Source organism: Sus scrofa, chromosome 3 (genome assembly GCF_054392235.1).
Source record: "Sus scrofa isolate SSC_HxYL_T2T_F1_AM1 chromosome 3, Sscrofa_HxYL_maternal_Yorkshire_Landrace_v2.0, whole genome shotgun sequence".
NCBI classification, from domain to species: domain Eukaryota; kingdom Metazoa; phylum Chordata; class Mammalia; order Artiodactyla; family Suidae; genus Sus; species Sus scrofa.
Genome location: NC_139385.1, coordinates 139,241,671 through 139,267,344, shown reverse-complemented (window position 1 = coordinate 139,267,344; position 25,674 = coordinate 139,241,671). Strand labels below are relative to the sequence as shown.

The window sequence follows — 25,674 nt, the reverse complement described above, 5'->3', positions numbered from 1 at the left end:
GAAAGCAAGCAGGCCGTCCCTGCCGGGGGGTGGGGTGGGGGGGGCGCTGCTGAGGGCCGGGTGTGATCCCTGGCCTGGGACCCCTGCAGGGAGGGAGGGAGGGAAGCGAACAGAAAGAGTAGAGAATGTACAGAACACAAATTCGGCAGCCAGTTGGCAGCCCGAAGGCCCAGCCGGGAGAGTGGAGCCCTTTGTGCCAAGAGGGATGGGGGTGGGCCCCGCCCGCAGACCCGCCGAGGCTGTCGGTGGCCCCGCCGGAGCGACGTCTGCCTTACTGCTCCGTGTCTGCGTGGGAGCTCAGAAGAGAACAGCCCTCTCGGGCCTGTTTATGTTCCCCGAGTGGAGTTCGTGTGGCTCGCCCGTGTTTCCTGGGGAAACCCGCCTGGCTTGTGATTACATTGTCTTCTGGGCCCGGGGCAGAGGAGGAAGGCTGACCTCGCTCCGCAGCGAAGGTCCCTTCCAGCCCCGCTCCAGCGCTGCGTCCGTCCACCCCCCGCCCCCCACTTCCTGCAGGGGTGCTGGCACCTTCTGCCGTGAGGTCCATTTTGTCCGTGAGGAATCTCTCCTGAGAAAGCCCGTTTCCTGCCTGCATCTGAGCTCTTTTGTGGGTCCCAGGGAGCGGAGTAAGGCACTGTGGGACGTGTCGGGGGACCCAGGCCCTCCCCCTGCACCCCTCCAGGAACAGGGCCCCAGGGCCGGGGAGACTGGCAGTGCCTTTCTTTGCTTCTGGTCGGTCGTAGCTGTCTTGCTGAAATTTGCCTTTCCCCTCTCAGCTCTCCCCACATCTCCCAGAAGCTTCTTCCCCGCAGTGAGAATCAGGATGTGAAGCCTTTTGGTAACGCTGGAGTTGACATCACCTGTTTCCGTTTCTCCGAGTTAGTGGTTTCAGAAGGCCTGCGCTGGGGCCGACGCCGCAGGGCGGGGTCCTGTTCTTCAGCCTGGCCTCCCTGAGCCCTCCCTGGGTCACACGGGCACTCGCGCACAGTCTGCACCCTGTCTTCCCCAGGCCGGACCCACCCGCCTCCGGCACAGCCGCAGCCGTCGAGGCTGGTCGTGTGGGCGCGCCGCGGTCCGTGTGGCTGCCGTCCTGGCTTTGGGCGCTCCGGGCTCTTTCCCCCGTCTCAGCCACAGCCCCTTCCTCAACAGAAACGTGAACGAAATCCCTACACATGATCTAACTTTGTCCCTTTTTTACGGTATTGGGCTGCACGTTGACTTTTGCAACGTGCTTCCTTGGTGTTTTTGTGAAGTTCGTGTTCTTTGTGGATAAAGCTCCTTCTTTTCCACTGCTTGGTGGCCCTCTGTCAGGTGAATACACAGCAGTTAACCTCTTACTGTTGACGGGCATTCGGGTTTGTCCAGTCGGATTTCGGCTGTTGTGCAGCGTGTCATGAGCATCCTTGAACGTATATATCTGTGGGTGCAGGTGTGTGCGTACTCTCAGTCACTTCCATTTTATTAGTGAGACCAACGTGTGTCCTTCTCGCGTGTCTTCAGGCACACACTTCGCACAGCTGTGATCTAGCTGGGGTCTGTATTTGATCTTCATTCTTCATGGCACCTGCTGTTCTCCCGGCCTCTGCTTTAGTCCCAGGAGGAGGTCGATCCATTATTGCTCTCGCTTTAAACCAAGTCTGCAGAGGCCACAGTGCATTTCTGTGCTGTCATTCATGTTCTCTGTCGCTTCAGACGTTAAGTCATGTGTGCAGTGAGGCAAAGCCGCCATCGAAATGTCTGGATGACTCTTTCTTGGCAAAGCTGTCCTCGGGGTCCAGGTCTGGGCATTGTGTTGCTGTGTTTTGTTAGTTGGTCTGCTGTCTTTCAGACTGTCATTTTTTTCCTCTAGTCAGCCTTTCATGAGAGGAACGAGGGGAGATGAGATGAGACAGGCATGCATCGTGACCTGAACGGAGAGGCCTGTGGTCCCCTTGTCCCCTCCAGGGTCATGTCTCTGAGTTCCAGGAATAAACCAGCCCCTTCACACCCTTGCTGTCTCAAATTGTGACCTTAGGGTGCGGGGGACCAAGCTGGCACTGTGTGGCACCTCTAGCCGACGCCTCTAGGGCTGGGCAGGCGCAGGGCAGGCGTCTCACCGTGCTGGATCCGCAGGTTTGGGCTCAGCAGACTTTGCGAAGGGCAGACAGTCAATATTTTAGGCTCTTCAGGCCTTGAGGCAAAATTGGGAACATTATGTGCATACTTATTAATAAGAAAATTTCCACAAGACTTTTTATTAATGAAAATGAAAATAATAAGAATGGAGTATAATTTTTGGTAATTCAGGTCCAGCTAATGGGAAGAGTGGAATTCTTTCTGGGAGGGTACCTCGTCTTTCTGTTCATCCTTTATTTATTGGGTTGATGTAGGGACCTTACTCTTAATTGGGGTGCAGAGTTAGCGTCCCCCCTCACCCCACCATCAGGGATTGGAAACCTTTTCTGCATCGATCCTTAGCTCGGGACCCCATAAAAACAGGCAGAAAGGCGGGTGTGGCTTGTGGACCCTGGGTGCTCCAGCCTCATTTCAGACAGACTTGGGTTTGGCCCCCACAGCCCAGCGTCAGGGCATCCGTGTCCCTGTGCCAGGAGGAGGTCCCTATAGGGCCTGGGAACAAAGACCAAGTCGGCCCTCCAGCGGGAGTCAAGTGGGTCATGGTGACGTTTGTGCCAGGCCCACGAGGGAAGAGGGCACGAACCCCTGGATGCTGCAGTGTTGCTGCCACAGCTGGGGGTGGGGGGCGGGGGGCACAGCGGCCCGCAGGTAGAGGAGAAGCTGGAGGCGGCGTGCTTTAGAAACAGCATGTGGCTCGTGGCCGAGCTCTTGAGAAGGGTAGCCAGACGGAGCTGACCTCTGCATTTATGACATTTTAATTCCACTCTGAATATTCCTCTGGCCGGTGGCTACCATCCTGGACAGCACGGGTCCGAGGAGGAATCGAGTGAGCGTTCCCCCGGGAGGCTGTCAGCTCCCACCTGCATGTGGTCCCCAAGCAGCGGGCCTGGAGCAGACTGCTCCTGGGAGGCAGTGGAACCCTGGCTCTCAGGGGACAGTGCAGGGACCGAAGGGACCACCTTTAAAGTGGTTGAAAACAGTGGTTTATTTTCCTCCGAAATATCTAAGACACATCCCTGCGGTCTTGTTTCCTCTGTGAAATTTGCTTTATAAACTACAGGTCAGCTGTGGTTGAGCGCCTCAGAATTAAGGCGTTTTGGCCAGACTTAAGCTGTTGCTCAGTTCCTGCTTGGGGCTGTAGTGTCTCTTAGCTTGTTGCTTGTTTATAGGTTTTACACACAAATTCTGGTTGGGATTGCAGCTTTTTTTCCCTTCTGCTAAGATTAGGTAGATTTGGTGAGGGCAAGGCGTGCGTGAGCGTGTGGTCAGTTAGAAATCTCAGCCTGATGGGTAGAAACATTTGGTGCCTCGAGACTCTCTCAAGTTTTGTTACTTTTGGTTCTGGTTCTAAGATTCCTCTCGTGCCGTGTTTATTTACTTATTTATTTGGCTGTGTCCATGGCATGTGGAAGTTCCCGGGCCAGGGAGTGAACCTGAACCATAGCCGCGATCCAGGCCACGGCAGTGATAACTCTGGACCCTTAACCCGTTGAGCCGCAAGGGAACTCCCCTTGCTTTTTTTGTTTAAAATCGACAGAAACCTTGTCCAGCACCCAGTATTAATCACTTTAACTTTCCTGAGCTCAGTCTTCGTCATCCGTAAGTGGGCACTGTCACGAGGGTGCTTTTTTTCAGTGGGGAGGTAACCGCTTTTCCATCTTGTTTTAATTAAGAATCACCTATCGCCCACTCACCTTTACTTCCAAGCTCTTCTTGATAGACTAGAAAAGCAGCAGAGTTTATCCACTCCTCCTGATTTCAGCAAGCAGTGTATCCCTGGAATGACGAGGGCGGAATTACCATACGGTGGCATATTTTTACAAGTAAAAACCATCAGGGAGCATCAGGCTGTGTCCCTCGATACAGCGTGGGAGGGAATTCGTGGTAAAGCCTGTTTTCCCTGAGATCAGCCTTCCACGTTGTAGGACCGACTGTCCTGGTTCCCACTTTTCTCCGCACGATTGAGCCAGACCCCTGTGGACCGCAGAGTGCCTGTCACCTGCGGGAGGGCTAGTGTGAGTGACAGAGTAGATCTCAGTGGCCGGTCCCCACTTCTCCAGCCTGTCTGCTGCCCGGTGTGGAGCCCAGCTGGGCCCCTCACCTCTGGGTAGCCTTTCCCTGAATTCACTTCCTGCTGCTCAGATCCGTTGTTCTCACCGAGGCCTGCATGACCCTCCCCTCCTGAAGAGTAAGAGCCTTTCAGGGACTGTCCCTTGTCTCTGGGCTCAGCGGGGACACCGCTGCCTGGATTTGTGTGCACACACACAGACACACAGCCGGTCTCTCTAGTCTCATGGTCATTCATTGAGCTGTGTTTCTAGTCCTGTTCTGCCAGGCTCTGTGCTGGGCGACAGGACTGCAGCAATGAGCAGGTGTCACCCATGGTGGGGAGCATTAGGAAAGTAAAAAGGAACGGGAAAGTTAACTTTATATTTTACGTAAGCTAACATGTCCAAATGTCATCATTTTAATGTGTGACACAAGCCCCATTTCAGTGCCCAGCAGACACATCAGGGTCAGGCCTGGACTCCCAGCTTGGGTCACAGTGAATCTGAGTTTATTTGGGGCGTCGTCTTGCTGGATCGTAAGCCCGTGCAGGTGGGCCACGGCCCTGTTCTGCTCATCATCGTGTCTAATACGCAGCTTGCCCTCGGGTCGTAGCAGGGGCTCCGTGACCCTGACCTTTGAGTTCAAAGCCCAGGGCGCGAGGAGGGGGGCCCCCCACCTGGGAAGGCTCGCAGCAGCAGGAGGCGGCGCCTAACCGGGCAGGCACTGGGGCGGAGGGGGCGCTGTTGTGTCGGGAGGAGGGTGGGCGCGGAACCCAAGAGAAGGCGGTGGGTGGGCGGGGAGCTTCTTGAGCCCCTGGGACGGGAGGAAGCCCAGGGCGCAGGTGAGACGGAGGAGGCTGGAGAAGTAGCGGGGGCCAGATCCTCCGAAGGCGAGTCAGGCTGTGCCAGAGACTTGAGACTGACTCTCGGACGTCCCGGGAGGGAGCGGCCCTCACCTCTTGTGGGGCGTTTCTCTCCTTTGTCCGCGATGTCTCCTCCCTTCCCACCTCCTGCCCCGTAGCAGGGGCTCGGAATGAATGCTGGCTGACCCGGGTCTCCGTGCAGCTGGGCCGGGCCGGGCCGCCACGGCCGTCCGCTGTCTGGGCAGAGGCTCTGGAAGGAGGAGCAGGTGGTGGTGAGTATTTGAATGCAGATCGGAGGCGGTTCCAAGCAGCTCCACAGACGGGGCAGCGCCCAGTCCTCTTGAGACCCTGGAAGAGATGTGGATTCGGTCGGGTCGTTCTTCAGGAGCGGCCCTGCACGGGGGCCTCGCGGCGCCTCGGCCGCGTGCGCCGAGCCTGTCTTGCCGTGAGAGCCGTCGGGAGGGGCGTTCGTGGCGCAGCTCCGGGCAAGCCCCGTCTTCCTGCTGGAGACACGGGAAGGTGGCGCGCGTGTGTAATTACTGGGTGGCAGGTGGGAGGGTCCGTTGACGAGACCTTGTGAGAAGGCGAATTCCAGAGTGATTTTCCTGAGTTGGTGGCTGTTTCCGCACATGCCTTTTCACGTCTCACGGGCGGGTCAGGCATGGATTAGAGGTGACCTTCCGGCAAAGGAAACGTGAGTTCTCTGCCGTTCATTTTGCCCGTCTTGGATTGGGCCTCAGGACCCTTCTCTACAACAGGTTGGGGAATAATCCTTTTTTTATTCTAACTTCTCCCTGTATTTTAATGACTCTGTCAAATGTCTGGTGCCTTGTGATCATTTTTCTGTTTATAATTGTCGGCAGCAATCACATCTGTTCTTAGCATCCGACAAATGGTCATTGTTGCGTTAGAAATAGGACTCAACGAAGCTCGTATTCACAATGGACTCCAGAGATGCTTCAGGAAGGCCAGGAGTCCAGAGTCGGTTTCTCTGAGCCGGTGTGCCCCGTGTAAGATGACAGGTCATCGCGCTTTTTTGTGCTCACACTTGAAATGCGCGGGGCAGGGGCATCGGTGGTATGCCAGGCACTGGGCGAGCTGCTCCTGCAGGTCTGCACTTCGTCCTGGGCTTGGGGTCACGGTCCCAGTTTCCAAACACTCCTGTCACAGCGACTAAAGGGACCCTCCTTGCGCTTCTCTGGAGTTTCACTGGGTATCCTTTTTGAAAACAGCTGTGAGTGCATCTCCAGGTTTGATTCATCATTGAACACACGTTGCTTGAGCACCTACTATGTGCTGGGTGTCGGCGGTGCCGTATACTCCTGCTGTGTGGTGGTTGGACTGTGAAATACACGGTGTCTGTTGGCTGATTCAGGCACAGGCCGGCCCATCGTCAGGCCTTGCTGGTTCACAGGGAGGACGGAGGGTTGTGGTCCAGGCTAACTGACTTCACAGCAGAAGGCGCTGGCGGAGGGAGCACGGGTGCTTCAGGTGGGTGAGGCAGGTGACAAGGCGGCGGCTTGTAGTGACCACCCACTCCGCTTCATTCCCACGGCACTGAGCGTCTGTCCCACAGGGACCCCGCGTGGCTCTCGCGTGGCCTCTCTCTGTGGCTGTGATCTCAGCCCAAACACGTTTTAATGAATGCATTCTCTGTATTTTAGGCTTTGGACGTGGACCGGATGGTTCTTTACAAGATGAAGAAATCCGTGAAAGCCATAAATATCTCTGGGCTGGGTGAGTATGCGTTCTTCCCTAGGGGTTTCTTTGTGGAAAACTTTGCATTTACAGTCCCGATACTGTAATATTGATTACCATTCATGAATAAGCACCCAGACTCCTTTTTCTGGGCATGCACATTAGGTGAGTGTGTTGAGTTGTTTAATTTTTCGAGGTACGTGTGCTTCCTGTTCTCTGAAGGGCAGCCCAGTTTCCCCAGAATGGCCCTGTAGGAACCGGTTTTGTCAGACTGGCTGAGAACGGTGGGTTCATTTCTGCCTCTGTCGTTTGGTTATGTCAGATTGCCCTTTCCCTGTCTGCCTTGCCGGGTTCTTGCCTACTTGTCTGGGAAGAAAATGAATAAATATCAAAGCAAAATCAACAACTCAAGTCACATTTAATCTAGGCTTATTTATAGATCACAATCTAAAAAGCACTGTACCTTTGACCTGAAGATGACAGGCTGCCTGTGTGTGGCAGGTCTGCTCCCTGCATAAAACCTTACAAGTGATAGAAAATATTTTTTGAAAGTCAGGAGGTGACTATAAAATTTCACTCAGAAACGAGAAAGTGGCAGCCTTCGGGGACTCGCGGCTGTGCGGAATCCCCGAGAGCAAAGGGCTGGCAGGAGGGCCCTGCACCCTGCTGAGGGCAGCGCCCTGGGAGGAGGAACAGTCAGGCTCTTGGCAGCTGGACATTGTCCCCTCCTCCCTCGCAGTGATGCCTTTCGGTGAAAGTGGCGATTGGAGGGCAGGGACGCCTCAGGTGGTCCCGACGTCGGGACGGATGGAGGTGCAGGCCCACCTGACACCCTGCCCCCGGCTGAAATGCAGGTGACCCTTGAACGAAGTTGGTTTGAACTGCGAGGCTCCACCTCTGTGTGGGTGTTTTCGGGTGTAATACCAACACGGCGCATAGCTGGTTGAACCAAGGATGTGGAGGAACCGCGGCCAAGGGAGGGCTGACTGTAAATTATACCCTGAGTAACCCCCGCCGCGTTCAGGAGTTGCCTGTGGTGTGGACACAGCTCCAGGGGCTGCTCTGCCTCTTCTCCGGGGAGGGCTGTGCACACCAAGCCCGCACGAGTCTGGCAGAAATGTCAGCTACAAAGGTGGGATATTACAATTGAAATTGCCAGGGACATTTAGGAACGGATTTAACACAAGCTCTGCAGGAACCCTGCACGGAGCTCTACCAGATGCTGCTGACGGAAGCTAAAACAGACCGAAAGAAACGGAGAGGTGCATGGTGCCTGTGGGTGGAAGACAGTGTTGTTAAGATGTCATTTCTCCCCAAGTTGATGTTGGGATGTGCCACAATCTGAATCGAAATGCCAGCAAGGGAATGGACAAGCTGGTTCTAAAATTTAACCAGTGCTGGAGTTCCCGTTGTGTTGGTTAACGAATCCGTCTAGGAACCCATGAGGTTGTGGGTTCCATCCTTGGCCTTGCTCAGTGGGTTAAGGATCCGGCGTTGCCGAGAGCTGTGGTGTAGATAACAGATGCGGCTCGGATCCCGCGTTGCTGTGGCTCTGGCGGAGGCCAGTGGCTACAGCTCCGATTGGACCCCTAGCCTGGGAACCTCCATATGCCGTGGGAGTGGTCCAAGAAATGGCAAAAAGATGAAAAAAAAAATTTTAACCAATGCTGCCAGAACAGCTGAATATCTTCGTGGGAGCAAATGAGCTGCAGCCTTGTCTCGTCAAAATTATAGAATTTATGATTTATAAAATTTATAAGAATTCTCTTCCACAAAAATTAAGTTGAAATGGACCACAGATTGAAATATAAAAGCTGAAACTATGAAACTTCTTGAAGAACATGAAGGCGAGTATCTTTGTAAAGGACACAGAAAGCAGTCAGCATAGAAGGAAAAAGTGGGTGGACCTTATCACAGTGAAAATCTCACTTATTCAGAGATATTATCCAGAATCGCCTAACACTTGACCTGCCCCCAAATCAGGAAACTGAAGGACTCCTGCTCGAGGGAACAGAGCTAATGAGGCAATCAGAGCAGGGCTTGGAAATAAGAACATGGGCCTTGGGTCCTTAAAGAGGCAAGGGAGCTTATTAAATGACCGAAGCGGGAAGGCATCAGTAAAAGAGAATGGACAGAAGGCTTGGAAATTTAACAAACTGTTGTTGAAATTAAAACGCACACTGACTCAGTGGCAGGCTACACACCCAGGAAGAAGGAATTAGTGAGGCCCTGTGTTGCCTGAACACAAGGAGTTATAACAGAGGGACAGTGTAAAATAAAAATTAGAGCCAGTGAAAATTGATCCGTGTTAGCATCCACCTGAAAGGAGTTCCAGAGGGGAAAGGAAGGCGGAACGGGGAAATGCTTTAACGGTAGCTGAAACATCCTTGGACCTAAAGGAAGATTTCAGATCTCAGCTTTAGAGAGGCCTCTGTCTTCCGAGGAGGACAGATTGTGTGTGTGTGTGTGCGCGCGCGTGCGCGCACGTGCATGTATGTTTATGTGTGGGTGGGTATGTGTAACATCTCAAGACATCCGATTGTCCTGACGTCAGGGATCAAGAGAAAAGTAAGAATTCGCCAGTCGGGGGAGACAAGCCACCCCCCTGTAGGAAAAGACATTGGGGGGAAATATGCTAAAAAAACCCGATTGTTTCAGAGTTTTGACTTTATAGATATTTCCCCTGTTTTGCATATTTTATATGTTGTAATTATATTGGTGTTGAGATGATTCGACAGGTAATAATTTGTTTATGATAAGCGCCAAATGATTGTGAAATCGTTAAGGAAAGCAAAAAAGAGACAGAACTGAAGTTGTTCTTGACCGAGCTGGTTGCTGACTAAGTTTGAAGCTTCTTGACTGTGGAGTTTGTGGTGCTGGCTCTGGTGCCCAGAGGCAGTCACGGAGCGTCTTTCAGCCCCGGTTTCTTTGTCTCTAAAGTAGTCCCCCTCGTTAGAATGAGGATCAGTCCTCAGCCAGGGTCTTTTGCTCCCCTCCCCCCCTTTGGTTTTTAACACTTAGGTGTGTGCGCGTGTGTATACATGCATGCACACTATTGGCACCTAATGGCTAGAGGCCAGGCCTGCTGCGGAAGGTCCTACCATGCACAGGACACGCCCCAACAAAGACTTATCTGGCCCCAAATGTTCGTCATGCCAAGGCTGAGAAACCCATCTAGGTGGTCTTCAAATCCCCTACCATTTTCTTTTGTTTATTGATGTACGATTGATTTATAATGTGTTAATTTCTGCTGTGCAGCAAAATATATAGGTAGACACACACTTTTATAAGTATATACATATTTACACTGTGTACACACATTATACATATGCATGTGTGTGTATATGTGTGTATGTATATTTTAAAGAGAGTATCGATGTGCTCTTTTTAAAGGTACCCTCTTGCGTTGTGGTTTGTTACAGGACAAGGACGTCTCTGTGCTGTACCGCAGGACCTCCTTTATCCCTCCGTCTGTGATAGCTCACATCTGCTAAGCCCGGCCTCCCGCCCCATCCCTCCTCTGTCCCCCTCCCCCTGGGCAGCCACAAGTCTGTTCTCCTTGTCCATGAGTCTGTTTCTGTTTGCAGGATAGGTTCACTTCTGTCCTGTTTTATTTAATTTAAATAATTTATTTATTTATTTTATTACTCAGATGAATTTATCACATCTGTAGTTGTATAATGATCATCACAATCCAATTTCGCAGGATTTCCATCCCACACCCCAAGCACATTCCCCCCAACCCTAAACTGTCTCCTCGGGAGATCAGAAGTTTTTCAATGTCTGTGAGTCAGCATCTGTTCTGCAAAGAAGTTCAGTCTGTCCTTTTTTTCGATTCCACATGTCAGTGAAAACATTTAATGTTGGTGTCTCATTGTCTGACTGACTTCACTTAGCATGATAATTTCCAGGTCCATCCATGTTGCTAAAAATGCTGGTATTTCGTTCCTTTTAATGGCTGAGTAATATTCCATTGTGTATATGTACCACATCTTCTTGATCCAGTCCTCTGTCAATGGACATTTAGGTTGTTTCCATGTCTTGGCTATTGAAAGTAGTGCTGCAGTGAACATTGGAGTACGTGTGTCTTTGTGGTTTTCTCTGGATAGATGCCCAGGAGTGGGATTGCTGGATCAAATGGTAGTTCTATTTTGAGTTTTCTGAGGAATCTCCCTACTGTTTTCCACAGTGGTTGTACCAATTTACAATCCCACCAACTGTGTACTAGGGTTCCTTTTTCTCCACACCCTCTCCAGCACTTTTTGTTTGTAGTTGTTTTGGCTGGTGTAAGGTGGTACCTCATAGTGGTTTTGATTTGCATTTCTCTAATAATGAGTAATGTTGAACATCTTTTCATGTGTTTTTTGGCCATCTGTATGTCTTTGGCGAATTGTCTGTTTAGATCTTCTGCCCTTTTTATGATGGGGTTGTTTGTTTTTTGGTATTGAGCAGTAGGAGATGTTTATAAATTTTGGAGATGAATCCCTTGTCAGCTGATTCATTTGCAGAGATTTTCTCCCATTCTGTGGGTTGTCTTTTCATTTTGCTTAGGGTTTCCTTTGCTGTGTAGAAACTTTTAAGTTTAATTAAGTCCCATTTGTTTATTTTTGTTTTTACTGTCATTACTCTAAGAGGTAGATCTGAGAAGATGTTGCTGTCGTTTATGTCACAGAGTGTTTGGCCTATGTTTTCCTCTAAGAGTTTAGTAGTGTCTGGTCTTATATCTAGGTCTTTAATCCGTTTGGAGTTTATTTTTATGTTGTTAGGGAGTGTTCTAATTTCATTCTTTTCCACGTGGCTGTCCAGTTTTCCCAGCACCACTTATTGAACAAGCTGTCCTTTCTCCATTGTATAATCTTTCCTTCTTTGTCATAGATGAGTTGGCTGTAGGTGCGTGGGTTTAATTCTGGGCTTTCTGTCCTGTTCCACTGATCTCTCTTTCTGTCTTTGTGTCAGTACCATACGGTTTTGAAGATTGTTGCTTTGTAGTATAGTCTGAAGTCCGGGAGCCTGATTCTTGCAGCTCCATTTTTCTTTTTCAGGATGTCTTTGGCTATTCTGGGTCTTTTGTGCTTCCAGACAAACTTTATTTTGTTTGAGTTCTGTGAAAAATGTCCTTGGTAATTTGATGGGGATTGCATTGAATCTGCGATTACCTTAGGTAGTATAGTCATTTTGTTAATATTGACTACTCTTCCAATCCACGAGCATGGTATATCTTTCCATCTATTTGTGTCATATTTGATTTCTTTCATCAGCGTCTTAAAGTTTTCAGAGTACAGGTCTTTTGTCTCTTTAGGTAGGTTTCCTCCTAGGTATTTTATTCTTTTGGATGTGATGGTAAACAGGATTGCTTCCCTAATTTCTCTTTCTTTCTTTTCTTTTTTTTTTTTTTTGTCTTTTTGCCATTTCTTGGGCCGCTCCTGTGGCATATGGAGGTTCCCAGGCTAGGGGTCCAATCGGAGCTGTAACCACCAGCCTACGCCAGAGCCACAGTAACGTGGGATCCGAGCCGCGTCTGCGACCTACACCACAGCTCAGGGCCACGCCGGATCGTTAACCCACTGAGCAAGGGCAGGGACCGAACCCGCAGCCTCATGGCTCCTAGTCGGATTCGTTAACCACTGCGCCACGACGGGAACTCCCCCTAATTTCTCTTTCTGATCTTTCATTGTTAGTGCATAGAGATCCCATCGATTTCTGTGTGTTAATTTTGTATCCTGCGGCTTTGCCAAATTCATGGATGAGCTCTAACAGTTTTCTGGTAGAGTCTTGAGGATTCTCTAGGTATAGTATCATGTCATCTGCAAATAGGGATGATAGTTTTACTTCTTCCTTTCCAGTTTGGATTCCTTTTATTTCTTTTACTTCTCTGACTGCCGTGGCTAGGACTTCCAGAACTATGTTGAAGAGTAGTGGCGAGAGCGGACGTCCTTGTCTCGTTCCTGATCTCAGGGGGAATTCTTTCAGCTTTTCACCCTTGAGAATGGTGTTCGCTGTGGGTTTGTCGTATACGGCCTTTATCATGTTGAAGTAGTTTCTCTCTGTGTCCACCTTCTGAAGGGTTCTTATCAGAAATGGGTGTTGGATTTTGTCACAGGCTTTTTCGGTGTCTATGGAGAGGATCAGATGGTTTTTATTCTTCAGTTTGTTCACGTGGTGTTCACACTGATGGGTTTGCAGACACTGAAGACCCCCTGCCTCCCTGGGATAAACCCCACTTGATCATAGTGAACAATCCTTTTAATGGATTGTTGGATGCGGTTTGCTAGTATTTTGTTGAGGATTTTTGCATTGATGTTCACCAGTGAAATTGGCCTGTAGTTTTCTTTTTTTGTGGAATCTTTGTCTGGTTTTGGTGTCAGGGTGATGGTGGCCTCATAGAATGAGTTTGGGAGTATCCCTTCCTCTGCAATCTTTTGGAATAGTTTCAGAAGGAGAGGTGTTAGCTCTTCTCTAAATGTTTGACTTCTGTCCTATTTTAGATGCCACATGGAAGTGGTATCGTATCAAGCAGCAAAGTGAAAACCACCGCCGTGCTTAGCTTGCCAGTGCATAGATGTGAACTGATTACCTGACAACCACTGATTTTATGGAAGGAGAAAGTAGGGTTAGTTTTCAGTGACTAACAATTCGCTGCAAGTAAATGTACAGGGAAGTTGATATCGATCTTTTTTCTATTTAAAAGTAAATATCAATGAAGAGAGTCTAAAACGCCCTCTGCTTAACACAGCACTGAGATTTGCTGAGTTCCCATGGTGGCTTAGTGAGTTAACAACCTGACATAGTATCCGTGAGGACGCAGGTTCGATTCCTGGCCTCGCTCAGTGCGTTAAGGATCTGGCGTTGCCACAAGCTGTGGTGTAGGTCACAGATCTGGTGTTGCTATGACCATGGTGTAGGCCGGCAGCTGCTGTGCTGATTCAGCTCCTAGCTTGGGAACGTCCATATGCCACAAGGGTGGCCCTAAAAAAGAAAAAAAAATTTTTTTTAATCCGAAACGGTGGCATCACCAGGTAAAGCTCTTTTCCTGGATAAAGGCAGGGGTGGGGGCGGTGGACAAGGAGAGGAATGATCTTTTCGTGTTTGTGAAACCTTCGTGTACCTCGGGCTCTGCATACGTTATGCTCGTCTTCACAGCGAGTCATTCTCACTTTGCAAAGAAGAACCCGAGGGCCCAGGGCCGAAGCTGTTCTCAGGGCGCTTCTGGGGCTCAGCCTCCTGCTGGGCAGGGGTGTGGTCGGTCAGTGGCTGCTCTGCTGCGAGGCCACGACAGTTGTCACTGAGGGATTGTTTTCAAGATGTCAAGAAGTGGATGTCAGTCTTGTTGGCAGATTTCAAAAAGCATCGTTAAGGAATTCCTGCTGTGGCGCAGGGTTAAGAATCTGACGACAGTGGCTCAGGTTGCCGTGGAGGCACGGGTTCAATCCCTGGGTTAAAGGATCCACGGTTGCTGCAGCTGTGGTGTGGGTCGTAGCTGCGGCTCAGATTCAGTCCCTGGCTCGAGAACTTCTATATGCCTCCCGTGTGGCCATTTAAAACAACAACAACAACAACAAACCCACCACCGCCAAAAACCCCAAAGATGTATTTTTTAAAAATCGTGCTCACTTGGGCCTTAAAAAAAAAAACGATTAGGGTGTAGTTAGTATACAGTGTTGTATATTAACTTACAGCAAGGTGAGTCACTTACACACATGCATACACATACCCGTTCTTTTTTCCGTGTGGGTTATTACAGGACACTGAGTAGACCTCCTGAGCTGTGCCGCGGGCCCGTGGGTCAGCTGCCCGCTGTGTAGTCGTGTGCAGTGCCCACCCCACCCCCCAGGTTCCCCTTTGATAACTCTTAAGTTTGGCATCGAAATCTTTGAGTCTGGTTTTGTCTTACAAACAAGTTCTTTTGTATCATTTTTTATTAGACTCCACATGGAAGTGATATCAGAGGATGATATTTGTCTTTCTCTCTGTGCGGCTTATTGGCTTTTTGAGTGTATAACTTAAGGCTTATATCAAAGGGCTGTTATATATTCTGAACAGATTCAAAAGTGATCTTGAAGTCCTACTTGGAGAAGTTGTTCTGATCAGAAGTAAAAATGAAGTCCTGTGCAAACATTGGCTACGTGACTGCTGCCAGCCTTGAGGAGGGACTTGAGTGGCCCCAGGCTGGCCCGGCGCCCAGCAGGGTAGCTTTTGAGCCAGCAAGCATTGGAAGGGAGAAGGTGTGAGCTCTCTGGGGTCAGGAAGCTGGCTTTGTGGGTGTGCCGCTCCTCTGCATTTCTGACCTGCTCTGCTCAGCGTGGGCCCTAAGCCTCCTTGCTTTACCTGCCCCAGCGTCATTTTCTAAAACACACCCCAGCGACGTTACCGTCTCCGCTCACAACTCCGCCGTGTTTCTTATGGTCCACATGGTGTGTGACGTCGGGAGAGAGGCGGGAGGCCCCTGGGCTCCAGGATTTTAGAGACATTGGACCAAAGCACAGATAACAGGTTGTGCTTCCTGCAGGACTAGCCCGAGGTCTTAAAACGCTCACGTGGATTGTGAGGGGACATTGGGCGTAACCTTTTTCAAATCTATTTGCCTGCGAAACTGCCACCGCCTCCCTACCACCCCTGCTGCCCCGGCCCAGGGTCAGGGTAGCAAACGCTGGGGACTCCGGAGGCCGCCCCACTCCCTGTACCGCCGGGAACCAGCTGCCCCGAGCACGGTCCCTCCCAGCTCTGTGACCTTCGCCCCACGTGCCCCGCCTTGTGCCCTCTTCCCTCTGTACGTGCTCTTCGGTCTGCTTGAAGTGGCATTTTGCCACCTGGTTGGAGGAAACCGAGGCTTCAGGAGGGCGAGCCGTTTGCTCTGTGGAGTGTCACGCAGCGTTTGGGGCTCCAGCCCAGCCCTCCCGAGGCACCGCCCGCAGCAGGCTGACCGGCAGCCCCACCTTGCGGGGGGGCCCTGTTTTTGTGGTTGGTCATCTTTTGCCCATCTTTGTATCGTGCCAAGCGTGAGTTATTATAAGGCCGTGAGCCTGAGGTTGATTTGAAGCCAGAAGGCTGATCCTGGAGTCTTGGTTTCAGAAGCGTTGTCTACGTCGCAGGTCACCCGAGGAGACCCTCTCCTTCCTCGGGGGGTGGCGGGCTGGTCCCCAGCTCTTTGGACCTCTTCTCTAGCACCGCTTTTAGAAGCACACTCGTTTGAATATATTTAGTAGGGGAAAGTAAGGATAGATTAAATTTTTTTTTAGAACTAGATGTCAGAAATGAGCCGGGCGTTTTCAGTAAGGGATTAAGCCGCTGGCGACCGCAGTTGGCTCGGCGTGTGGTAGCTGTGCCGTCCTCCTGGCTCTGAAGGCAGTTGGGTCCAAGAGATGTTCCCCGTAGTGGTTTCATCGTTAGAGCGTTTAACATCCTTGGACGACTGCTTGCGTGAGGAAGGAGCCTCATTTTATGTATTACTAACAGAACAGTGCAGGAGGTCCCTTCGTGGCGCAGTGGAAATGAATCCAACTAGGGACCATGAGGTTGCAGGTTTGATCCCCGGCCTCGCTTCAGGGGGTTAAGGATCCCGGCGTTGCTGTGAGCTGTGGTCCAGGTTGCAGATTCGGCTTGGATTTGGCTCCAATCTGGCGTTTCTGCAGCTGTGGTGTAGGCCAGCGGCTACAGCTCCGATTCGACCCCTAGCCCGGGAACCTCTATATGCCTCAGGTGCAGCCTTAAAAAGACAAAAAATAAAAAAATTAAAAAAATAAAAGAACAGTGCAAATAATTTGGTATTTATGCCTCACACTGCTGTATACTTCTTCCTGTCTCGTGTTCCTTAATTTACGTGCCAGCGTGACTTTTCTGCCTCGTTTCCTCATCGGTTGTGGGTTGGCCCCGTCTGACCTCTAGTTGATCCCCCAGTCTCCGCAGTCTGTCTCTGCCCCAGGCTGGCTGGTGGCTCCCTGCTTTGTGAGCATGGCAGGACTGTGTGTCTGCCCTGTCTGCTCTCCGGCCCTGCTCCTGGTCTGTCCCAGGAAAGAGCTGCCTGGCAGCTCCATCAGGCTGAGACTAGACACAGCCTTAGCCTCCTTTGACTGTCTTGTGTCAGTTTTCGGTGGCTGCTGTAACAGATGACCACAAACGGGATGCCTGAAAATGGCTCTGATTTACTTTGCAAGCTCTGGAGCTTGGAAGTCTGAACTGGTCTCATGGGGCTGAAATCAAGGTGTCGGGGCCTACTTCTTTCCTGGAGGCAAGAAGGTTGCCCCGCCTTTTCCAGCTCCTAGAGGGGCCTGCCTTCCTCGGCTCGTGGCCTCCTTCCATCTTCAAAGCCAGCAAGGGCTGGTGGAGTCTTTCTCAGTCTGCGCAGGTGCCGTAACAAAATACCAGACGCTTGTCTCTCACAGTTCTGGAGGCTGGAAGTCTGAGGTCAGGGCGCCGGCCTGCCCTTGTTCTGGCTGTGCCCTGACTTGGTGGAGAAAGAGCCAGAGTGTAAGCTCGAGCCAGTGGGCTGGCTGGGGTCTCTTCCTATTTGGGCTCTAATTCCAGCTTGAAAGCCCCCCCCCACCACCACCACATCCACACCTAATTTCTTCTCGAAGGGCCGCCCCAGGGCCGTCGTCCCGGGGTAAGGCTTGGGGAGGGGACAGTTTAGTCTATAGCAGACTCGGACTCTTCTGCCTCCCTCTCCACATTGAACGACCTGTAGTCCTTGGGCCCTCCTGACGATCCAGGATAAGCTTCCCGTCTCACGTCTCACGTTGAGCTGATGAACCACTCGAATTCCATCTGCAACCTCAGACAGGTGTGGACCGCGGCCAGGAATTAGGACGTGGACTGCCTTGGGGGGAGGGACCCGATGCTCCCGCCACGCTTCCCTTCCTCATCGGCAGCTTGGAGGTGGAATCCACTTTGACTTTGCTCTTTAGCCCACACCGAAAGCGTATCTAGAACGCAGCCACTGTTCGCTCTCTGTATCTCGCTCTTTATTGTTCTCTCGTACTGTTATGTCCCTTGATCTTGGCCCCCGATTAGATGACAGGCCCTGAGGTCAGTGACCCCTTCTGGGGACTGGGTGCTGTGGGGCCACGCAGAAAGTCTGCGACTCTGGGAAAGCTCTTCATCTCCCTGAGCCTCGGTTTCCTCGAATGTAAGATGGGGACTAATCACTCATAGGTGGGTCCGTGACGACTGACTGAGAGCAGGTGAAAAAGTGACAGGCGGGTTCTGGGCACCTGGCGAGCATGGCAGCTGCACGTGGGCCTCCCGTCTGTTCCTCACAGCGGCCGGCGGAGCGGCTGGCAGGTGCACACGAGGGGCCCTTAAGTACTCATTTGTGTGTTGGTTTTTTTTCCTGCTCTAAGTTCACACTCTCCTCTTAGCGTAGGACAGCTAAACTTATCGTTTTAGATGTAAACAATGTGTTTTCTGGCAGGCTCTGAGTTCTACTATGAAAGGATTGTATGGATTTATGCGTGTGACAGCGGGGGCGGGGGGGGGGGGGGTGGGGGGGTGAGACGCCTTGGAGCAGCCAGCTGTGTTTTTTACAGCCTGTGAGCTAAGAGTGGTTTTTAACATTTGAGCGCATATCTACCCAGTGACCTCAGCATTACCTCTTGGGCGGCAAAGGCTTTAATATTTACTCTCTGGTTTTTAGAAGTGTGCCAACCTTTGTTTTAGAGTAGTGATTGTGAAACTTGAGCGCGCCAGCATCCCTTAGAGGTCTTGTTAAAACACAGATTGCTGGTTGCTACCCCCGAGTTTCTGGTTCAGTAGATCCAGGATGGCTCCTGAGTATTTGTTAATTGAATAAGTTCCCAGGTGACACTTGAAGCCTCTGGTCCTGAGAGTATTACCTTCAATACACACACCCCACCCCAGCCCTGACTTTAAACCTTGGCCTGGGCCAAAAGTTTATCAGTGTGTCCCGTGTATGCAGAACTGTACTTTGCTTACCCAGTAGCAAGTGTATTATGTTTGCTCCCAGTTTTTTTTTTTTTTTTTTTTTTTTGTCTTTTTGTTGTTGTTGTTGCTATTTCTTGGGCCGCTCCCGCGGCATATGGAGGTTCCCAGGCTAGGGGTTGAATCGGAACTGTAGCCACCAGCATACGCCAGAGCCACAGCAACGCAGGATCCGAGCCGCGTCTGCAACCTACACCACAGCTCACGGCAACACCGGATCGTTAACCCACTGAGCAAGGGCAGGGACCGAACCCGCAACCTCATGGTTCCTAGTCGGATTCGTTAACCACTGCGCCACGATGGGAACTCCTGCTCCCAGTTTTTGATACTTTTTTTTTTTTGGTCTTTTGAGGGCTGAACCCGTGGCATATGGAGGTTCCCAGGGTAGGGGTCAAATGAGAGCTATAGCTGCTGGCCTACGCCACAGCCACAGCCCCCATGTCTGTGACCTATCTCACAGCTCACGCCAGCACCAGATCCTTTAGCGATGCCAGGGATCAAATCTGCATCCTCACGGATCCTAATCAGATTTGTTGCCACTGAGCCACTATGGGAACTCCAGCTCCTAGTTTTTTCTTTTTCTTTTCTTTTTCTTGCTTTTTATGGCCACACCCACAGCATATGGAAGTTCCCAGGCTAGGGGTTGAAGGGCTGCCTACACCACAGCCATAGCAACACGGGATCCAAGCCACATCTGTTACTTACACTGCAGCTCACAGCAATGTCAGTTCCCCGACCCACTAAGCGAGGCCAGGGATTGAACCCGCATTTTCATGAATGCTAGCCAGAGTTGTTTCCACTGAGCCACGATGGGAAGTCCCTCCCAGTTTTCAAAAGGATGACAACACTGCCAGCTGCTAGAACGTCTTGTGTACAGGTTTGCAAAAGGAGTTATTGTCATGATTTGTTGTGAAACTGTTTCTACCATTTTTCCCACTTATAGTAGACTGCTATCTGACCTCTTAAAAAAAAAAAATCCCAGTTCATATTTATTCTAAACACTTTTCTTAGTCTAGACTCTCCCAATCTCTGTCTCAGCCCATAGGTGCCCCCCCCACCCAAGCCGACTCTAACATTTTTCAGCTCTTGGACACATCAGTGGGTGGGAATTGTCATCTTTATCAAGAAGGAAGCAACCAAGGACTTTCATTTTCCCTTCTCCGGAATGGCCCTTCTTAAGGACGACGTGGAGCTGTTCTTACTAAGAGTGGCTTATCCCTTCTTTACCCGCAGTCTGGGCATCCTGGAGAAATGGGCACATCCTGGAAATGAAAATTACAAAGAAACAAAACGCTAATTTTCCCTCACACCCTTACCATCTCTCACTTACACAAGAAAATGAACATTCGGCGCCGTGTGTGCGTTTCTCCCTGTCATTTGCCCTGCTGATTAGACTACGGCTACTAAATCAGCACCGAGGATTGTTTCTGTTACTGTATCACAGTGAGAGTAGAGTAGTTCAAGAGAAATATGTGCAGTAGCTTAGGAACTGACACTTCATGGCGCCTTAAGAAGGAACTGTATCTGGCGTGATTTTCCCTAGTACAGGAGAAAACAAATTAGAATCCTCAGGGTTGGTCAAGAAAAAGGTGAAACTACTTTGCTGTGGCACTGAGAGGTGGTGCACGGGGTTTTAGAAAGCGGTATGGACGTGCACGTCCTGAAGAATACAGTCGTTATTGCGAAGATGCGCAGGGGTGCTCCTTGCGTTGTCGTGTTGCGTATTGAAGTGGAAGACTGAGGACACCCGCTCGTCGGTTGGGGTGTAGCTGTTGACGGAATGATGCTCACGTAGCAACACGAAGAAGGTGCTGTGATGAAATCTTCAGACAGTAAAGTTGATATAAAACGACGTGCATGCATGTCTGTGATTTAAAGGAAGATGGGTTTTAACAAATGAGGAAGCGGAGAAGGCACGTCTGTGCTGATGTTCATACATCTCGCCATGGAAGCCTCCCTGCAGTGGAAAAAAGCTCATACGCAAAGTGTTGATTACAGGCCAAGCGCTGTGCTGAATAAATACCTCAGTTTAATCCTCACACACACCCCCCCCCCCGCCCCGAGCTGGGGACTGTCGGGAACTCCCTTTTCAGTGAGGCCACTGAGGCGCGAAGCCGGCTGCAGAGAAGCCGAGCCTCGGGACCGGGTTTGCTTCCCAGGCTCTCCTTCCGGCCCCGGCGGCCCCGGCGGCCCCGGCCTCGTGCGCAGGGAGGCGCGGGGGCGGATTGCCAGGGAGAATCACCAGGCCGCGAGGTCGTGGGGGGCGCCCCAGATGTCCCCCGGCTGAGCCCAAGCCACCTGCTGAAGGACCCCAAGGTGGTGCTGGTTGGTCACAAGCTCCATGAGAGCCGGCACAGGACCGGCGTCGTGTGCTGACCGTCTGCCCTCCAAGGGCGCGCAGGTGACCTCAGGCACGTAGGTCCAGCTGCCGAGACCCTGAGTCGTAAGAGCAGCGTCTTGGGAGGAACGTCGTGTTAGAGCTGGAGGCCTCATGGTCAGAAGGACGCGGGGAGGCTTGGGGCGGCCGAGGGAAGGCGAGCTTTCCCCGGAATGAGGAAGCGAGGCATCTGGACTCTTCCTCTCCCCAGGGTGGTTTCACGAGAGCAGGTTTGGACTGAAGTCCGAGGGAGACGTTAGCTGGGGGGCAGCCCCGGAGGTGGTCTGGTCGCCGGGAGGGCTCTGCAGGGAGTTGGTGGGTGGACTCTGTTTCTCAAGAGGGAGGTGGAGGGGGAACCGTGGCCTCTGTCCCGCGTGGTAGGGCTCTGAGGTTCTGGATCTCTCCTCGCCGCTGGTTAACAGGCGCGCGTGGGACGCTCTGGCTCATTGGTGGCGTCCCGGCAGCAGCGGCCAACGTGTTCGTCACGGAAGGAAGGCTGGTCTGAAGGAGCGCGTCCCAGGTCGCAGCAGGAACCATACCTGGGTCACACCTGATCCGCATGGTCCACACGGCCCTCATATCTTTTGGTGGGCAATTTTGTCTCATCTGGCCTGGGCTTTTTACATGGCGTGTTGGGTCTGTGCATCCTAAATAGTGGACGGAAAATTAAGTCAGGATACCTATTCCTGAAGAGAGAATTCACACCATTCTTCTGATTTTTATTGGCGTCTGATACCCAGAATATTCAAGAACCACTGATCGAGCCAAGCCCCCTGGTTTACAGATGGGGATTCCATCCGAGTTGGCCGTTTGCCTTACTGTAAAACGAGGACTACATTACTCAGCAAATAAGTCTGATTCCTCATGTGTAAAATCCTGCCGAGCTGGGGAACCATCCAGGGCTCTGTATGCACAGTCGTCCTCCGTGAGTGGCGGCTGTTGTTACCTGAGGCCTTGAGACCGTTGGTGTTCTAGGGGCCACTTGTCCCTGAGGCCACAGGAGTCCCTTCTCTCCTGGTCCGCTGTGCTCTCCGTGGTTGCGGGCTGGGGACATCTGCCGTGGGTAACGGGAATGGCATCCCCCAGGTTCAGCGTGGTGAAAACAGAGGAAATGGCTGAATGCAGCCTGCAGGGGCCGCAGGCACGTCCTGTCCTGTAGCTCATCGGACGGCTTTGCCGTCAAGAGGGCACCTGCGTGATGGGACCTCGGTTTCTAGGAGCCGGAGGTCCACACCCAGCAAATGCCGACCCACCTCCCTGCTCTGCTTGCCCGGCCTGGAGCGAGGGGGTCCCCCGTTCCTTATCAGCGAGCCCCTCCCTGTCTCCTCTGAGTGGTCCTAGAGCCGCCCAAGGGGGCAGAGGAGCTCCTAGGGTAAGGAGAGGTTGGTGACACAAGCAGATGGCAGCTCTGTTTCAGGCTCTTCTCTCTCTGGCTCCAAAGGAACGTTCCCCGCCTCTGAGAAGCCTTTCCTGGCACCAGGCCTCTGAAACGCCGTCTTCCTCACACGGTGCTGTGTTGCCACCTCCCGTGATGTCCACCACGTGGCTTGCGGGTGCATGTTTACCTCCGTCTTGCTAAAGTGTGTGTTGGCAGGTGCCAGGCTTTGGTCATCTGTGTCCCCTCCCATTTCACTTTTCTTACAGACAAGTCTTGTCACTTTACAGCCCTTTGGGGGCCCTCCGTTACCTGGGATGAAGTCCTTCCTCGGCCCCCTCCCCCCAGCCTTGTCATCTGCAGTCCTGCCCGTGTCCTGGCTGTCCCAGGCACCCCGAATTCTCCAGTGCCATCCTCTTCACGGCCTCTGTCCTGTGCCACATTGACTGGTGTGCGAGTCTCTCATTGGAAGCTTGTTCCCTTGATGCAGGGCTCGGCCTCGGGAATCTTTATATTTTTCATGCTTGCGGTGTGGTGGGCTTTCGCCTCAGCCGGATGTTATCCCAGCATCCGGGGAAGTTCTCCCCATCACAACCAGCGGGCTGTGCAGGGAGTACAGGATGGATAAATCTAGGTGACTCTCAACAGGTTTTCTGTCCTCTGAGCCTAGAATCTAGTGGGACAGAAAAAATCCGCAGAAACGGTGCACGACCCCAGAGACTAGTCTCAGTCCCTGTCCCTCACTGTACCTGCAGGTGTACTGCTGCTGCAGGCAATAGGTGCTTACAGGGAGGAAACACAGACTTCATGCCAATTTGTTGTCAGTAACATAGGGCAGGGTCAAAGGCCATGAGGTGATCACAGACCAGGTGTAGCCACTGCACCTGGACCTTACTGACCCACTGCTGGCTGCCCACGCCAGACCCCCCAGCCCAGGTACCGCCGGTGATAACGTCCATGAGGTCTCCATGCGGTCAGAGGGGACGCCCCAGGACCGTCTGGATGGACGTGAGTTTTGCATCGGGTTTTGAAGGTGGGAGCACAGAGTGTTGGAGAGAGTAGAGAAGTGGCGGGGAGCCCCGGGAGGGAGGCCCTCTGTCTTCTGTGTACCTGCCGCGAGTGACCCCGGAGGGCTGGTGGCCTAGGCGGGCCTTCTCCACACCGCCTCTGCTGGTGGGGGCTCAGGTCAGGTAGCCCGTCTCCGTCAGGTCCCCTCGGGCCGGGAACCCGGTGGCAGAGGATCCTGGTCCTCCGTAGGTAACGGAGCCGTTGCAGCTCACGTTGCAGATTCCCCCGTTTTGTTTATTCCCCGTGTTGTTTGCTGATTATAAAGATAGTGTGAGCTTAGTTTAGAACATTTGAACAATTCAGAAAAGCAGTAGAACAAAGTCCTGGCCCGGCCAGTGAAATGGCAGGGGCCAACCTGCGCGCTTTGGTCTGAGGGCCCCCGTGCTGTGACAGCGGCCCGGCCAGACGGAGCTGCCGCCTGGCCTGGGTATTTGCACCCCCACAGTCTACCCCCTTCTCTGTGAAATGCCCCCTCAAAGAGGATCCGGTGATGCCCTGGCCTGCCCCCGGCCTGCCCCAGCCGAGGGGACGGAGCACCTGCTGTCTGACCATCACTGCAGCATTTGATGTCCTGTCCTTCCAGCCTTTTCTCTGCACTTTACTTTTTACAGAATTGAGACTAAATATATAGTTCCGTGTCCTGCTTTTTTTAACTTGGCATTCTCTCCTGACCATATTCCTACATCATGATTTTAAGAGCTTACATAATGTTCCATTTTGTAGAGACGCTTATTTAACCATTTCCATATTGTTTGAACTTAATACGTTTTCAGTTTATCAGTTCTGAATACACATCTCTGATTACTTGATTATTTCTTTAGGATTGATTTCTAGAAGTGGGATGATTGGATGCAAAAAATGTTTTTTAAAAACTTCTGATGCAGATTACCGGATTGTGAACTGAAAGGTTCTTATCTGGGATTACTCTAGAAATAAAATTCTAAAAATGGTTGTCTCCCATGGGATGTTCACAGGGTAGAGATCCTTTTAGGAAATGGGAATTATCTTTGACTCCAGGAAATTGCTTTCCCACGAGCTCGTATGCCGAGAGTTAGATCTGAAACCAGGCCGTGTGCAGCGCCAACAGCTCGAGGAGAGGTGGCCTGGCCTCCTCTACATTGAATCATGCAGATTATCCTGATGATAAAATTGTGGCCCTGGGGTTCCCGTCGTGGCTCAGTGGTTGACGAACCCGACTCATCCTATCCATGAGGTTGTGGGTTTGATCCCCGGCCTCGCTCAGTGGGTCAGGTATCCGGCGTTGCCGTGAGCTGTGGTGTAGGTCGCAGAGGCGGCTTGGACCCCATGTTGCTGTGGCTGTAGTGTAGGCCGGCAGCTACAGCTCTGATTTGACCCCTAGCCTGGGACCTTCCATGTGACTTGGGTGCGGCCCTAAAAAAGACAAAAGAAAAAAAAAAAAACAACAGAAGAAAAGAAAAAGTAAAAATTATGGCTCACATTTGAGTATCAGTCACCACGTCATCTCGGGAGTGTCTTTATAAAGCTGCTCCTGCAGAGAACGTGTCTCTGCTGAAACGCACTCCTGGTGGAGCTGTCTGCCTGCATGGTGGGTGTGGGGTGTCTCACAGCCTGACCCCCAAGTGACCACTGGGCTGGAGGGTCTGAGTCAGGGCGAGCACCGTCAGGCTGCCCTCCCGCATTTCTCACTGGTCAGGCCACTGGGAGTTGGGGTTCCCCGAGCATGTGCGTGGCTGGAGGATCCTAACACGTTTGCGATAGCCTAGAGCCGAGGATGGGGACGACGTCATGAGCCAGAGAAGACGGGCTTCCTCTTGGGGGGGGTGCTGGGAAAGCCGGCTTCCAGCTCTAGAGCTGCTGCCGAGTAGCCATGGGAACTTGGGCAGGTCAGCACCTCTCTGAGCTTGAGCACCCTTCAAAGGAGGAGACTCTGCACAGAGTTGCTTTTCAGGGTCCTCTGGACTGAAAAGACCCAGAAGTGGGCATGGGCGGCCCTGGGCCAGTGGACAGTGAGGCCCGTGCTGCCCTGAGGCGGCTCTGTGCCAGGAGCCGGGTGCGGGCCGGGGCTTGCAGACGGCGGAGGCGCTCCCGCCTCTGAGCCCGGGGACGCCTCGATGTTCCGCTGGGGTGGACGCCTTCCTGTCCTGCGCTTCTCCGTCTGGAGCTTCCTGCCTGGTCTTGGAGCCCCTCCTTGGCGTCCCTGAATCCTCCGCACCAGCA

At 52.0% G+C, this 25,674-nt stretch overlaps 1 protein-coding gene and 1 long non-coding RNA gene across 16 annotated transcripts in view; both read left to right on the top strand.

Moving 5' to 3' along the window:
• ASAP2 (ArfGAP with SH3 domain, ankyrin repeat and PH domain 2) overlaps nucleotides 1-25,674 on the top strand; it is a 164,301-nt gene that overhangs the window by 50,615 nt on the left and 88,012 nt on the right. For all 15 annotated transcript variants that reach the window (XM_085020000.1, XM_085019995.1, XM_021087869.2 and 12 more), the window contains one exon: nucleotides 6,688-6,760. In XM_085020000.1, the coding sequence (XP_084876126.1) occupies nucleotides 6,706-6,760 (55 nt within the window). In that variant the 5' untranslated portion in view covers nucleotides 6,688-6,705. The remainder of the gene's footprint in view (nucleotides 1-6,687; nucleotides 6,761-25,674) is intronic.
• On the top strand, nucleotides 18,204-24,934 carry LOC146404974 (uncharacterized). Its single transcript, XR_014842569.1, has 2 exons — nucleotides 18,204-18,679; nucleotides 18,975-24,934. It is a non-coding gene; the product is annotated as an uncharacterized LOC146404974 (long non-coding RNA).